The sequence below is a fragment of the Tachypleus tridentatus genome, chromosome 9, assembly GCF_004210375.1.
Source record: "Tachypleus tridentatus isolate NWPU-2018 chromosome 9, ASM421037v1, whole genome shotgun sequence".
NCBI classification, from domain to species: domain Eukaryota; kingdom Metazoa; phylum Arthropoda; class Merostomata; order Xiphosura; family Limulidae; genus Tachypleus; species Tachypleus tridentatus.
In genome coordinates, this window is record NC_134833.1 from 57,020,958 (window position 1) to 57,035,399 (window position 14,442).

The 14,442-nt window shown below is 34.8% G+C and overlaps 1 protein-coding gene across 6 annotated transcripts in view; it reads left to right on the top strand.

Annotated features, from left to right (window-relative positions):
- The first annotated feature begins 9,185 nt into the window (after positions 1-9,185).
- Positions 9,186-14,442, top strand: part of LOC143225287 (paired box protein Pax-6-like) — a 79,490-nt gene continuing 74,233 nt past the window's right edge. For 4 of the 6 annotated variants that reach the window (XM_076454415.1, XM_076454418.1, XM_076454419.1 and 1 more), the window contains exon 1: positions 9,186-9,307. Coding sequence is in view for 1 of the 6 variants with exons in the window: in XM_076454420.1 (XP_076310535.1) it covers positions 9,283-9,307 (25 nt within the window). In the remaining 5 variants the exon portion in view is untranslated. Of the gene's footprint in view, positions 9,308-12,163; positions 12,187-14,442 lie in introns of those variants that run through there. The other 2 variants (XM_076454420.1, XM_076454416.1) reach the window with 2 other exon arrangements.

Genomic DNA, 14,442 nt, shown 5'->3' on the forward strand with positions numbered 1-14,442 from the left:
AGAGGGGGAGAAAAAGCTAGTCAAAAACCACAGCTAATTTTTGGGCTACAAACTTATCACAGAACAGTGGTGTTGGACGTCAAATTATAACGATCCCCATAACTGAAAGAGCTAGCCTGTTCAATAATGGGATTCGAACTCATAACACAGACTGAGAGTCACAAACCCTAACATCTTTAACACTAGGCAAAGTAAATCTGTAATAAAATATATATTTAACGCTGGGTAATGTAAACCTGTGATAACATATATCTTTAACACTAGGTAATGTAAATCTGTGACAATGGATATTACCAAACAAACCTGAAACGAAGGAAGTCGTCAAGCAAATCTGAAACAGTGAAAATCCTGAGACAAATCTGAAATAACGTTTCCTTTTCTAACCGGAAAGTATTATAGTAAGAATAAATTAGCATGCTCTAACTTTATGGTGGGTTAATAAACGTATTTACCAATTAACATTATAAACATTTGTGAAAAACATTGAACAGCACAGCAGAGCTCTCCGACTGTTTTTTGACTAAATCACGCTATATTTATGGTTAATAGTAATCATTTTAAATTAGAAAGTATGTTTATAAGCAGGTTTCACACACATGATTAGAAGTCCAAGTTTACTGCAGTTTATTATGTGACACATATTTGTGAAAGGTCATGTAAAATGGGTTTTCATTTTCTATATAGCTACTTAAGCGCTCTCGTATAGTAATAGTACACTTTTTGCATGCCTGAGATTATGTGTAACCCTTTCAATAGTGTGTGTGTTTTCTTATAGCAAAGCCACATCGGGCTATCTGCTGAGCCCACCGAGGGGAATCGAACCCCTGATTTGAGCGTTGTAAATCCGTAAACTTACCGCCGTGCTAGCCGGGTTCCTTTTTAATAGTAGACATATGTATATCACTAGTTATGTTACTTAGTTATTCACCCCATCAGGAACACGTGACTTCCAACTTAAGAAGCCCAGGTCCTAGAAAGCTTCAACCTGGTTCAGAGAGTATAACAGCTTTTACACAAACCTGAACGTTTTTGTACTTAATAATCTAAAACTGCTAGAACTGTTAAAATTAACCTTGATCGTACGTTTCGGTAGACCCCTCGTGAGTTTAATTAAATATATGACAAGCGATGTTATTCATGGCTTCACAGTTTCTTCCCACTAGGTGATATAAATTCCTGTTTAAATCCTAGTTATATCTACATAAGTTAAAGACGAAACAAATTGCACTAAAAATACCGTAATGCATATTTGATATCAGCGGTAGCAACTATTAGATATGTGCAATAATATGAAGTGTTCACACCCTATGTTTATATCACAAAAGGCATGTATAAAAATATTAATGTACGTTTGCGTGTCTTCTTATAACAAAGCCCCTGCAGGCTATCTGCTGAGTTCACCGAGGAGAATCGAACCCCTGATTTTAGCATTCTAAATGTAGACTTAACGCTGTACCAGCGGGGGACAATAATAATAATATAATAAATTTACATCTCAAAAGGCATATGTAACGATATGATATGTTTACACCATAAAAGGCATGCGAAATAATATATTTACGTTACAAAAGGAATGAGTAATAAGATATGATTATACCATAGAAGTCATGTTTAATTATATAATATGTTTACGTCCCAAAAAAACATGTATAAATAATACGATATGTTTACACCACAAAAGGTATATTGTTGACGAAAAAATATCCAATACGTTTTAAGTACGTTGTATTTTTTTTATTCTAGGCCTCAGTAAAATCGAAGCGGGAAAATACTAATTTAATCTTTTTCTTCTTTTTTTTTTAACGAGAACTCTGTCGGCTTTATTGACAACTATATTGTCAGTGTCGCATAGACGTATTAGGTCCCTTTCAGTAAGTATGTTAACAAAATTTAATCTAAAAATACCTGTGTTCGAGTGATAGCAAAATCTTATGTAAGCGTGTCTTCAAACACCCTCTTCATGAGTCTACACTTCGGTCATTATTTTTTACTTTTATCTATGTTAGTATTCTAATTTTAAAAACTTATATTCTTGCCGATGTCAGAAAGCTCTCTTTAGTTAACAACAACAGATGTAAAAAAAACTATTCTTTGATGGATTGTTTAGGCAGAGTATTCATGACGAAATTTTGCAGAATGAACAGAAACTGCCTGTTGTGGAGACACGAGTGTAGAGGACGGCGTTTCGAAAGTCTTCCGCCGGCAATTGCCGTCCATTTTACAAAGTTTAATCGTGAGAAACTATTTATTTATATTATATATATGTGTGTACATATACATTTATATTATGTATATGTGTATACATATATATTTATATAATGTATGTGTGTGTACATATATATTTATATAATGTATGTGTGTATACATATATATTTATATGGATAAAAAATTAATAAATTAGAATCAATCAGACAGATATGAAATATTATTTATAAATGTTGACAATATAATGGTTCTAGAAGAACAACGATACACGTTAAATATTCTATAAAAGTAGAACACATCGAAAATATAAACATGACAATTACAGAAGACTTTAAATCGTTCGTTTAGTTTATGGGCTTAAAAAGCTAAATTCGATCCCTAGCTTTGTATATAGCAAAACGCTTAACATGGCCCCAAAACGAACAAGAAAAACTTTAATAAAGATATTTTAAAGAATGTAGTGTTATTTTGACAAATTCCCTAGTTTAACAGCTCCCGAGTTCCTATAGGGAAAATAATTAGTGTTAAGACGTATTAAAAGTGATTGTTTTTAACCATGTAAATTATAACCAATATTTATGTGTTGTATACGGAAGTAAATCAACCTATATCTTTAAACCACATATGTGTATATTTATAAGAACTACAGATAAAAATATTCCAACTGCACAAGTATTTGATGTTAGACTAATGATATACTACAAAACAGATCAGACTTTAAAAACAAACTCCCTAGAACTTACAATAGTGTTAAAATTACAAAACAAATCAGCCATTAACAACAAACTCCCTATAACCTACACCAGTGTTAAAACTATAAAGCAGATCTGTCATTAACAACAAACTCCCTACAACTTACACCAATGTTAAAACTATAAAACAGATCTGTCATTAACAACACAATTCCTAGAACTTACACCAGCGTTATAACTAAAATCTCCATCCTAAACTTCCGCCTCACCATGTTCATAAAAGTTTTCTTTTATACAGGAGTCTAACGTAAAAGTATTCCTTTAAATTGTGTGCAGAAGTACTTGAAACTCGAGTCAATCTCGTCCTTTATACGATTTTCCTCCTTACCTTTCTTTAAAGCCACTGCTGCTTATACAAGTTAATATATGCCATTGGTTTTCTGAAAGATAAGAAACAAAATAATCTATTGGCTTGCTTCTTTTGATTATTTGTTTGTTTGTTTGTTTGTTTTGAATTTCGCGCAAAGCTACACAAGGGATATCTGCGCTAGCCGTCCCTGATTTAGCAGTGTAAGACTAGACGGAAGGCAGCTAGTCATCACCACCCACCGCCAACTCTCGGTCTACTCTTTTACCAACGAATAGTAAGATTGACCGTCACATTATAACGCCCTCACGGCTGAAAGGACGAGCATGTTTGTTGCGACGGGATTCGAATTCGCAATCCTCATATTACGAGTGGAATGCTTTAACCTACCTGGCCATGCCGGGCCATATCTTTTGAAGCCCTCTCTTAAATATATTCCTAATTACGTATATTGTTATTTCATTTTAAAGTCCTCTATTACATTTATTCCTTATTATACGTATTGTTTCTTTCGAAGTCTTCTCTCATCGTACATTTCTTGTGAGATAATTTGCTGCCAAAATTCTTGTGTAGCGTTTCAAAGGTATGTCGTATACATAGTAGTAGAAATATGTTTGAAGATACAAGGGTACATTGCAGGCTATCGAAACGCGCAGAAATTAATTATTGTTTTTTTGTTAACGTGATTTTTTTCTACATTAGGGCCATGCATCTACTCTACATTCTGACACTAGCCAGATTTGTAAGATATTTAATTAATAACTAGAGAATAAGAGATCGTTCGTTATAAATAAAAATATCCATACATCGAAATTAGTAAAGTATGCATCAATAGTATAAAATATATAAGCAAACGATTTTGTAGAAATGTTTATTAAATATTCTACATTGGAATGGGAAACTCTCAGAGTTGTAAAGCAACTGATTAAAAAGTCACATAAAATATAAGACTCATACAATCATCCGCAAAGTGAAAGTTATGGTTACGAAAGAGGACTCTGAAATCCATAAAACTATTTCAAAACCTTGATTTAGTTTCTGATACCGTTAAAAATTAATAAACAGGTTGATGAAGGTTCACACTTTTCCAGTCACATCTCGAAATCTGTAACTGTTTTAATGAGAAAGACAGTCAAAATCATAGAAGTCTTCGTCGACTATATATACACCTGTTACTCCCCCTGGTGGATCTCCAAAAGGTCTTTGTGCCCTTGGTTTACTTAAGTGTGAAGTTGAAAGTCTGATGTTATCCGCTCTGTAGAAAGCTGCATGAAATGACAACATGAACATAGACAAAAAAAATTTTTAAGGGAAAGTGAACGACATGATATCTATTGTAAAGTATAGTCTTCCATAACTGATGACGAGGAACCCACTTTTCAGAAAATAAAGATTGGAAACAGCTTGGATAAAAAGTGGAAAACATTTTGTGTAAAATGTTTCCTCAGACTTGTGATGAATGGTATAAGATTGTCAAGCTTTGTAAATTTGTGTATTTCTTGAAACGCTGTCCACGAAAATACTTACTGAGTAATTTGGAAAGCATTAGCCAGTTGCTAATAAGGGCAACAGCCAAATCCCATTACTTGGTTAGACAAGAGTAGTCAAAGGTCGAGATAATGGAGAAGCTATATGACTGAATAGTTTATTTTTATACATAAGTATTGACACATATTAGTAAGATAATTAACACCGAATTTTCTGAATAAACAAATCAAACATTGAACGTTGTAGAACATGTTGTACTTTCCTAATTGGTTGAAATTTGAGTAATATTTTAAAGCTATAATTACAAAGTAAATAAATACCCTAAACTCCCAGCTGTAGGGTGTGGCAACTCTTAAAACACAACAATGCCTACCTAACAAAGATAAATACTTGAGGCTACTGCAAAGCCAATTAAAAACAAGATAAAAAGTGGGACAGGCTCAGAGTTGAAGAAAATTAATGATAGCGTCATAAATGCCGCAATTAAAACGTGTCTAGAAAAATATGTAGCAACGGAATTACTTTTCGGGGAAGATAAAAAAGAAGCTTACAAAAATATTAGAACAATAATTTATACAAATCAACTAAACTAAATCCTATCTCGTTGTTAAAATTTGTTTATACGTGTTAGTACAAAGAATTTCAATAAGATTCGTGCCCTTCGTTTTTTATAATTTTTATTGTTATAAACCGTATAATGATAAACGTTTATTTTAGGGTCTGCTACGATTATTCACACACACACACACATATATATATATATATATAATTGAAAATACTAAATATACGTTCTATAAATTATCTATATAACTTTAATCACCACTACCTATTTCAAGAACACTTTAACCTGTATTTAAATAATTCTTTTAAAATGTTATTATAATCACAGTTGTTTGAGATATATACATACAGGCCTCTTACACTGCATCTATTCTACATGGAAAGGTGAAGCTAACACACAGGTATTATTGGGATAATACAATTATTTACACCCGAGTAACTTAGGATATTTCGGATATCTTTATCCAATTATCCATAAAATAATGCGCTTAGTTCCAACTGAGTACACTAGGATTTTTCTGTTCGAGTCTCTCTAAAATAGGCCTGGCATGGCCAATCGCGTAAGGCGTGCGACTCGTAATCCGAGGGTCGCGGGTTCGCGCCCGCGTCGCGCTAAACATGCTCGCCCTCCCAGCCGTGGGGGTGTATAATGTGACGGTCAATCCCACTATTCGTTGGTAAAAGAGTAGCCCAAGAGTTGGCGGTGGCTGGTGATGACTAGCTGCCTTCCCTCTAATCTTACACTGCTAAATTAGGGACGGCTAGCACAGATAGCCCTCGAGTAGCTTTGTGCGAAATTCCAAACAAATTCTCTAAAATAATATATACGGATGTTTTCATCCGGCTATTACAAATATAATTTAACTGTTTCTGTTTGTGTGTCACAAAGACAATTCAACTGTTTCTGTTTGTGTGCCACTAATATAATTCGACTGTTTCTGTTTGGTTGAGACAATATTGACACAGTATCTTCTTGCATAGCCAGTCCTTCCTTGTTTAACATGTAATATGTTCTTCTTCACACAGTAAAGTGAATCGCCACTCGAAAACGAATCTGTTATCTCAATATAGCTTGAATTATGGAACTGTGAAATGTCTCCAAAATATCTTACAAGAACGATTAAATTAAGTCAAACACTGAATATGCATAATCTGAAGACCTTTCCCCAGATACGGTTATTATCTGAATGTATCAAACCTCAAATTAGTGTCTTTGCAAAAACACATGATTCACGTCTACCTCATTGTCGTCACAGATTTCTAGCTGATGTAAAAGTTTAAGAGATCAATACTTGGCAATGGCAAATAATTTATTAAATATCCCTACCACCAGATGCTTAACAGCACCCACCATAAATTCTTTGACTACTCTTGTCTGACCAAGTAATGGTATTTGACTGTTACCCTTATAAAGCACATGCGGCCCCAAAGCATGGAGGATTATTTTTTTGTAGCGAGAGGGGACAATGATGAGCTGCGAACAATGGACTCGCTTTCCGTAATCAAACATGTTAACCACATGGTCACACTTCATCAGTTCACCTTTGAATATTTCAAAAGAGTGGTCAAAGTTAATCCAAAATAATCGTACATTTCCAGCTATCTGCCTACTCTTTGCCACTTAATTTCAAGTGGTGTTTCATTTAATCGTATTTTTAATGTTCAAAAGTTTATATTTCACTGACATCCAATTCTATGATTTAAGGTTTATTTTAATTAAATAATGTATTATTTTAAGTCTTTTTCCAGGATGAACATTTGAAATTTCTATTAGAAATACATAAAATATTTTCAATAAGTTTCCACATGACTAAGCGTCAGAGCTTCCATTCTAAAACTAAAATTCGAGGTTCGATACCCTTTAAGTACAACTAACTGCGAAACTTTCCTGAGCGCACAAGTGATTATAAACCATCGTAACTACAGCGCGATTATTAGTTCGCTTTAAGAGTATGAGAGAGCGTTTCATCACCACGTAAATAAAATATAAGCCCACGAACCCCCATTTAATTGCTGTTGTTTGACTCGTATAAGGTGGCAATAAAGTTCATGTTATACTAAATGCGCATAGCAATAAAAAATAATAGTATTAAATCATACACGATGATTAAATTCCTGTTATAATAGAATATGCGTTATGCTAAACTACGTGTGTTAACAAAATTGATGGGGGGAGAAACTCCACTTTAATACAATGCAATTGATAGCTAAAATAACGTAATGATAAAATATGCACAATAAAAAAATGTCTCTTATCTACGTGGTTAACGGGAAGAGTGACTTAAATTCTGGATAAACAGGTGTTGTACGTGTGAGCACAGTGAAACTGACTTCTATTCAACCTGAAATACCTCTAATTATTAAATCAGGGCGTTCATGTTGTTTTATATGGATAGTCTAGAAAATAAATTATCTTGAATAACTAAGACGTTAAAACACGCTTAGGTGAGACAAAGTTCTGATATAAAACCGCATTTAATTTTTTTCTGTTTTTATATAATTATACGTTGTAATATCAATCGTAATTATTTGTCTACTGCACCATGTTTTGTTGGCCCAATTTATAGTTTTGATGGGGTTATTGTTGTACCTGACCACCCAAGGTCATAAACCAAAAGATCCATGCATTAGTGTTCCCCAAAACAGGGCCTGACATGGCCAAACGTGTTAAGGCGTGGAACTCGTCATCTGAGGGTCGCGGGTTCGCATCCCCGTCGCGCCAAACATGCTCGCCCTTTCAGCCTTAGGAGCGTTATAATGTACGATCAATCCCACTATTCGTTGGTAAAAGAGTAGCCCAAGAGTTGGCGGTGGGTGGTGATGACTAGCTGTCTTCCCTCTTGTCTTACACTGTTAAATTAGGGACGGCTAGCCCAGATAGCCCTCGAGTAGCTTTGTGCGAATTTCAAAAACAAATCCCCCAGACAGCTCTGACCAGTCTGCACAACAACTTGACGCTTAATTCTATGTAATTTTGGTACGAAAATATCTAATTCAAGCGAACCGAGTGATAGCGTGAAACATGAATGTCCCCTGCATTGTGAGAAATAAACAGTTTGCCGTGAAACCAGGTAGTGTTTATCCTTTTATAACGTTGATTAGCCATCTAAAGAATTGTTTCTACCTAAGTATATCTGGTAACGGTTTCATTTGTAGGCTTATATCAATCCAACCAATCACTACATCTTCTTAACATTCATTAAAATAACATCGACAATTCCAAAAGCATCACCTGGTATCCTACAGTTACTGTAAACAAAACAAACTGATAAGTAACTCAGAGACTGGTTGCACCTAAATTGGCACATAAAAATTTCCTTCATCTCTCTAATAAATGTTGTACTTCTTTTTCTTTGGGGAGAGGGTCTAAAATTCATGGTTACACCTTGTTCTTGTGAGTCTAGCTGTCGTTTAGTTGTCCTATAAATAATCGACCTATTTCAACTTGTGTTAAAGTTTTGATGTAGAAAGTAATGCGATAATTTATTACACTGATACTGCTAAAATATTGTACTAATATTATATTACAAGTCGTTATACATAATTTCATGGCATTGAGCGCTATGTGCATGTGAACGTCGGTTTATTTAAGATGTAAACTGTATAATAAATGCTAGCGTTGGCTTAATTTAACCCTAAACTTGGTAGTACAGGTAAACGTTGATTTATTTTAAATACAAAAGTATATAGCACGTGTAAACATTGATTTATTTTAAACAAAAACAGTGTAGTACATGTAAATGTCGACTTATTTTAAATTCAAACTATGTAATACATTATATACTACCGTTCCTCATTTAACTTCTATACGTTTGCTTGTTTAGAACGTGCTACTCGCGTGCCACGTAGTTTGTGCGCCCTTGGCACGCGACAAACAAGTTCGGTCACGTGGGTTTGTTTTTTAAGGGGTCGGAAACGTTTCACCCGTGGGTACTGATATCCATCTATGCCACTGAATATATTGCTTCCATGAACAGGAGCTATGTTGTTACAGGTAAGTGGCAGTAGTTTATAAGGACCTTTGTTTCGTTGTCAAATCCCGAAAAGTGGAGTTTCGATAACCTGGGGTCGTCTTTAAGAACCCAGTATGTTTCTCAGTGTACCTTATTTCGACTCGTTTTAGTAGAGAAACAGAAACTGAACGCATAAAAATGATTTTAAAACACCATGAACATGCGTTAAGTTTATATTTTTGGATTTATTATATAACAGCTAAAGAAGTAACGTACCACGATTTCTAAATTTATATTTAAAGTTACAAGCTGTATATATATTTATTTATTTATTTATTAAATCCACGTGTCTTTGTGCTTACAAAAGGACATCATAGCCCAAGGAAACAAAGGTATTTCTCAAGAAGCAGCGAAGCGACAAAGACGACAAATAATTATTATATACTTTAGCGAAAAATAACAATTAAACAGAAGGTTAGTTGACTTACATACATGAAAAAATAGACTTTAAAACCCCATGTATCAGAATTCCATCAAAGATGAGTTCTGTGATGCCACTGACGATATTCTTAACACCTGTAAATTATTTGCATGACAAGTCCTGGTAGTTCGGCAGTGCAAAATTGCTATAACTAGTTTTATGGATGAAAATTTGTTCTAACCCCTTTCGAAGAAGGATATTCACATACTGACATTATTAAGTTGTGTTAAGCCAGAAATCATAACTTGTATTAAGATAAAAGTCACAAATTTCAATGAATAAAACCTATACATTTTTCAGTTACATTGTTTAGGATAGCAAATGATTTTAAAATTACACCCCGATTCAATTAAGATCTATCTTTCTTTCCACAAAGTAAAGGCTATTGTTACGTAAAAGAGCTTTCCAGCCCCAAAACATTATAATAAATCTCGTCATACCTTCTGCTACTGTTAGCAAGATAGTAAACGAGGATTTGAAACTGACTAAGGTTCAGAGGTCAAAGTTAAGAAACTTCTAGCCATATCTTAGAACGAATGTCTATTTGCATGAAATATCACCAACTAAACCTGAAACAAAACAAATCCATTTAGTAGTATTACTGCAATAGTCTTTCTTCCTCCTTTTGAAAACTGACGTCAATATACAGTGAAAGGTTTGGTTGGACAAATCTATGTATAGTCTAATATCATACTAGAATGAAAGTCTAGCTTATATGATACTGGAAAAACCTTTTATTATGCAAAGTACAACACCCAACTTGGCGAAATTGTTATTCTATGTACATATAGATTTGTAGTAGGAATCAAGATTTTCCTGTTTCGTCTCTGTTTCCCTTCAGAGAGAATTTTATGTTTCCCCATTCTTATGGTGCAGATATGACATCATAATACGTCACAAGCGGGTCTAATGCATTCGCACCATCTATATAAATATAATAGCACTGTCTATTGTATGTCTATGTAAATATTTCGCAGGATGTGGATGGTCCTTCACCAAAATTGGCATGTAGGTTCATTAGGTCCACGGGGAAATACACACACATTTTTAATTTTGCATTTTGGGGTTTTTATGAGTGTTTTTGCAAAGTTTTTCGCCACTACTTCGCCCCTGTTGTTGGATCATCACCAAATTCGGCAGGCAAGTTAGTTGGTTCCATGAGGAGACACATGTAAATATACGGTTTTTATGGGCGTTTTTTTTAAATGATAAGTAAAGGAAACAACTTTCAATGTTCTAATATAATCTTCATTAATCACGAATTTACATAATTTCCGTCCAAGGTACGGGTACCCCAGCTAGTCATTTTAATTGCTCTTCTTACAATGAGTGGGTCAGTGCTGTGTAATTATGTCTACTAGATTAACTACGATCAAGTAAAGAAGAAATAATTTCAAGGAAGACATGGGAAATGAAACGTTTTGTTCTAATAAAGAGCGAGTAAACCTTCAGTAATAGATGGTTTGTTAAACGATACGCCAAAGTACTTAAATTAGCATACATAACACGTTAGGAGCCTAATAACTTAAGACAAAGGCGTATTTGTCAAATCAGAACTTTAATTAATGTGTTAAATACTAATCAGTCAACATGTAATTCTTTATTCACTGATTGAATTTCAACAGTAATATACATGGTTATGGGTTGTACCCAATGGTTGTGTTTACAGCTTATCTGGTTTTGTTTAGAAACAAGAGAGTTACTGGGAGTTCTTGTTATTCGTGTCATGCCCACTAAAGATCTCGCTTCATCTCCACAGTTTGTGAATTTCTGCCAGAATGTGACAAAATCCGTGCTTGTGCTTGGTCACGATTCGTGGTGTGCCCTACTAGCTCCACCTGATAATTGCTACCATTGGCAACATGTTACCCAATACTACACACTCTACTTGTTTCTCTTGGCTTATCGAAGTTATCTTGCAAACGACCAATCAGCTACACGGTGTCATAGTAGTAAAGGAATGAATAGTGTTTTTTAGTGGCTATTGTTACAAGAAATAACTATCACTGGCTTTCTCAGTGTTGGTAGGCGGTCAACAGAATACGTTTATGAACAGGCTTTTAATAGTTGTGCAAGTCCACCTTTAACGCACAATCAGATATCAGCAGACATCAACAACGTACCTCAAAGCAGAGATAGATAGGTTGCAGAAACCAGTCGCCCTTTTAAACTGTGAACTTTTCAAGAAATCCCTACTGACTTTTAGAGAGTAATGCTAGATGTCGACAGCAATCCGTGACATTAATCAATAGGGACAAAAGAACGGAATAAGAAAATAGGTTCAAGGACCGAAATAACAACGAAATAAAAACTTGGTTAGAAAAACAGTGTCATCTAGTGACGAAAAATAAAACCAAATCGAGACTTTACAAAATAAACAATTCAGTTGAATGCAGTATTCTTGAGCGTGAATAAAGCAGGACATACTTTAATCAAAAGGTAAGTTTAAAGTGTTTCTCTTACTGCTTCAGCCTATTAAGTTTTGTTCTCCATATCTTAGTTGTTCTGTGTTTGAAATGTTTATCACATTTTGTTGTTTTGAATTTCGTGCAAAGCTACACAAGGGCTATCTGCGCTAGCCGTCCCTAATTTAGTGGTATAAGACTAGAGGGAAGGCAGCTAGACATCACCACCCACCGCCAACTCTTGGACTACTCTTATAAAAAACGAATAGTGGGATTGATCGTCACATTATAATGTCCCCATGGCTGAAAGGGCGAGCATGTTTGGTGCAACTGGGGTTCGAACCCGCGACCCTCAGATTACGAGTCGAACGCCTTAACCCACTTGACCATGCAGAGGCGTGTATCATACTCCACATACCTGTTGCACACTATAAGATTGTATATTAAACCGTTAAAGCGAATCATGTGTAAAGTGAAAAATAAATGTTTACAGTAGGCCGGTGTGATTTGTTAAGATCGTATAAAAAAGTAACACCAAATAGAACAGTACATATCAAAATAACACGTATTTAGTACACCCTTGGAACCGTTACTAAATGTTCTTTCTCTAGGTTCTCTCGTTACACCATACAGTCGAACCGACTATATAAATTAAATTATGCATTATTGTTTTAGTTCAAAAGATTCCAGGTCGTTAGTTGTATATTTATACAGCTCGTAAAAGGATTTACTTATTAACGAACTAAAATTACTAGTTTTATGTGAATGATTAAAATGGATGTTCATTTGATGAAATTATTTCACCGTTTCTAGGAAATACGTCTTTTCGTGGGAAAAGGTGTTCATGTCTTTATAACTTCATTTCACCAGATTTAAGTTACTTGGAAAAATAATACGATAACAAGCTTTAAACGCAATATGAAAGTATTACATAGATTAAAAAATTCATTACGTATCACTCAGTTACATCACAAGAATGTACCGTTTTACTGAGTGCACTTTCAGTTAGTTTGTTTTTAAATTTCGTACAAAGCTATATGAGGGCTATCTGCGCTTACGTCTCTACTTTAGCAGTGTAAGACTAGAGGGAAGGCAGCTAGTCATCACCACCCACCGTAAACTCTTGGGCTATTCTTTTACCAACGAATAGTGGAATTACCCGTCAAGTTATAACGTCCCCGCGGCTGAAAGGGCGAGCATATATGGTGTGATGAGATTCGAACCGGCAACCCTCAGATGACTAGTCGAGTGCCTTAACCACTTTTAGTTCACCGCTTGAAGCATTGTTTAATTTTTGTTGTTGGTATTGTTCAAATGCTTTTCTTTGATGTCTTTTGCTTAAATTAACATCTTGGTGATGTTCGGTAAAAAATGAATTCACACGAACAAAACCCTGTTATTTTATAATGTGGCCACGTTTCTAATCAAAGGATTAAGCGAATAATTAGAGGGGATGTGATAATTTAATCGTATTTTACAGATTTGTTTGTATAAGTTTGGACAATCTTTTCCTTTCCACTGCTTTTGCTGGTAAACAATTTATGAATATTATTGAAGTATTGGGACTTATTATTGATATTATTATTAATATCATTGAAGTATATTGTTTGAAATCCGTTTCATGTTCAGCATCTTCGTACATAGTCTAAAAGTTTTGTTTTCACCTGCTAATGTCTATGTGTAGTACAAAACTAATTTTTATGTTTCAATATATATATGTGTGTGCGTGTGTGTATAAACTGTAAAATGGTCAATCTGCGCTAATAGCGTGATTTCATATTTTTTTTTTTTTTTTATTACATTACGATGACGACGTGTTTTTCTGAAACTCCGATTCTCAATCACGTGGCGATTTTATCACATTAAAGATCACACTTTTAGCAACGCTAGCGGCTTACAGAACTTGTAACAGTATTAAAATGCATTCCCTCATTCAAAGCATATCTTATAAATATATATATACACACTATATGGAGAAAAGTATGTGGACACCCGACCATCACACCCACATGTGCTTGTTGAACATCTTACTCTAAAACCATGGACATTAATACGGAGTTCGTTCCCCCTTTGTTGCTATAACAGCTTCCACTGAGAATGCTTTTCACTGGATTTTGGAACATGGATACGGGGATTTGCTCCTATTCAGCCACAAGAGCATTAGGGAGGTTGGGCACTGATGTCGGGTGAAAAGGCCTGGCTTGCAGTCGAGGTTCCAATTCATCCCAAAGGTGTTCGATGGGGTTGAGGTCAGAGCTAAGTGCAGGCCAGTCAAGTTTTTTCACACCAA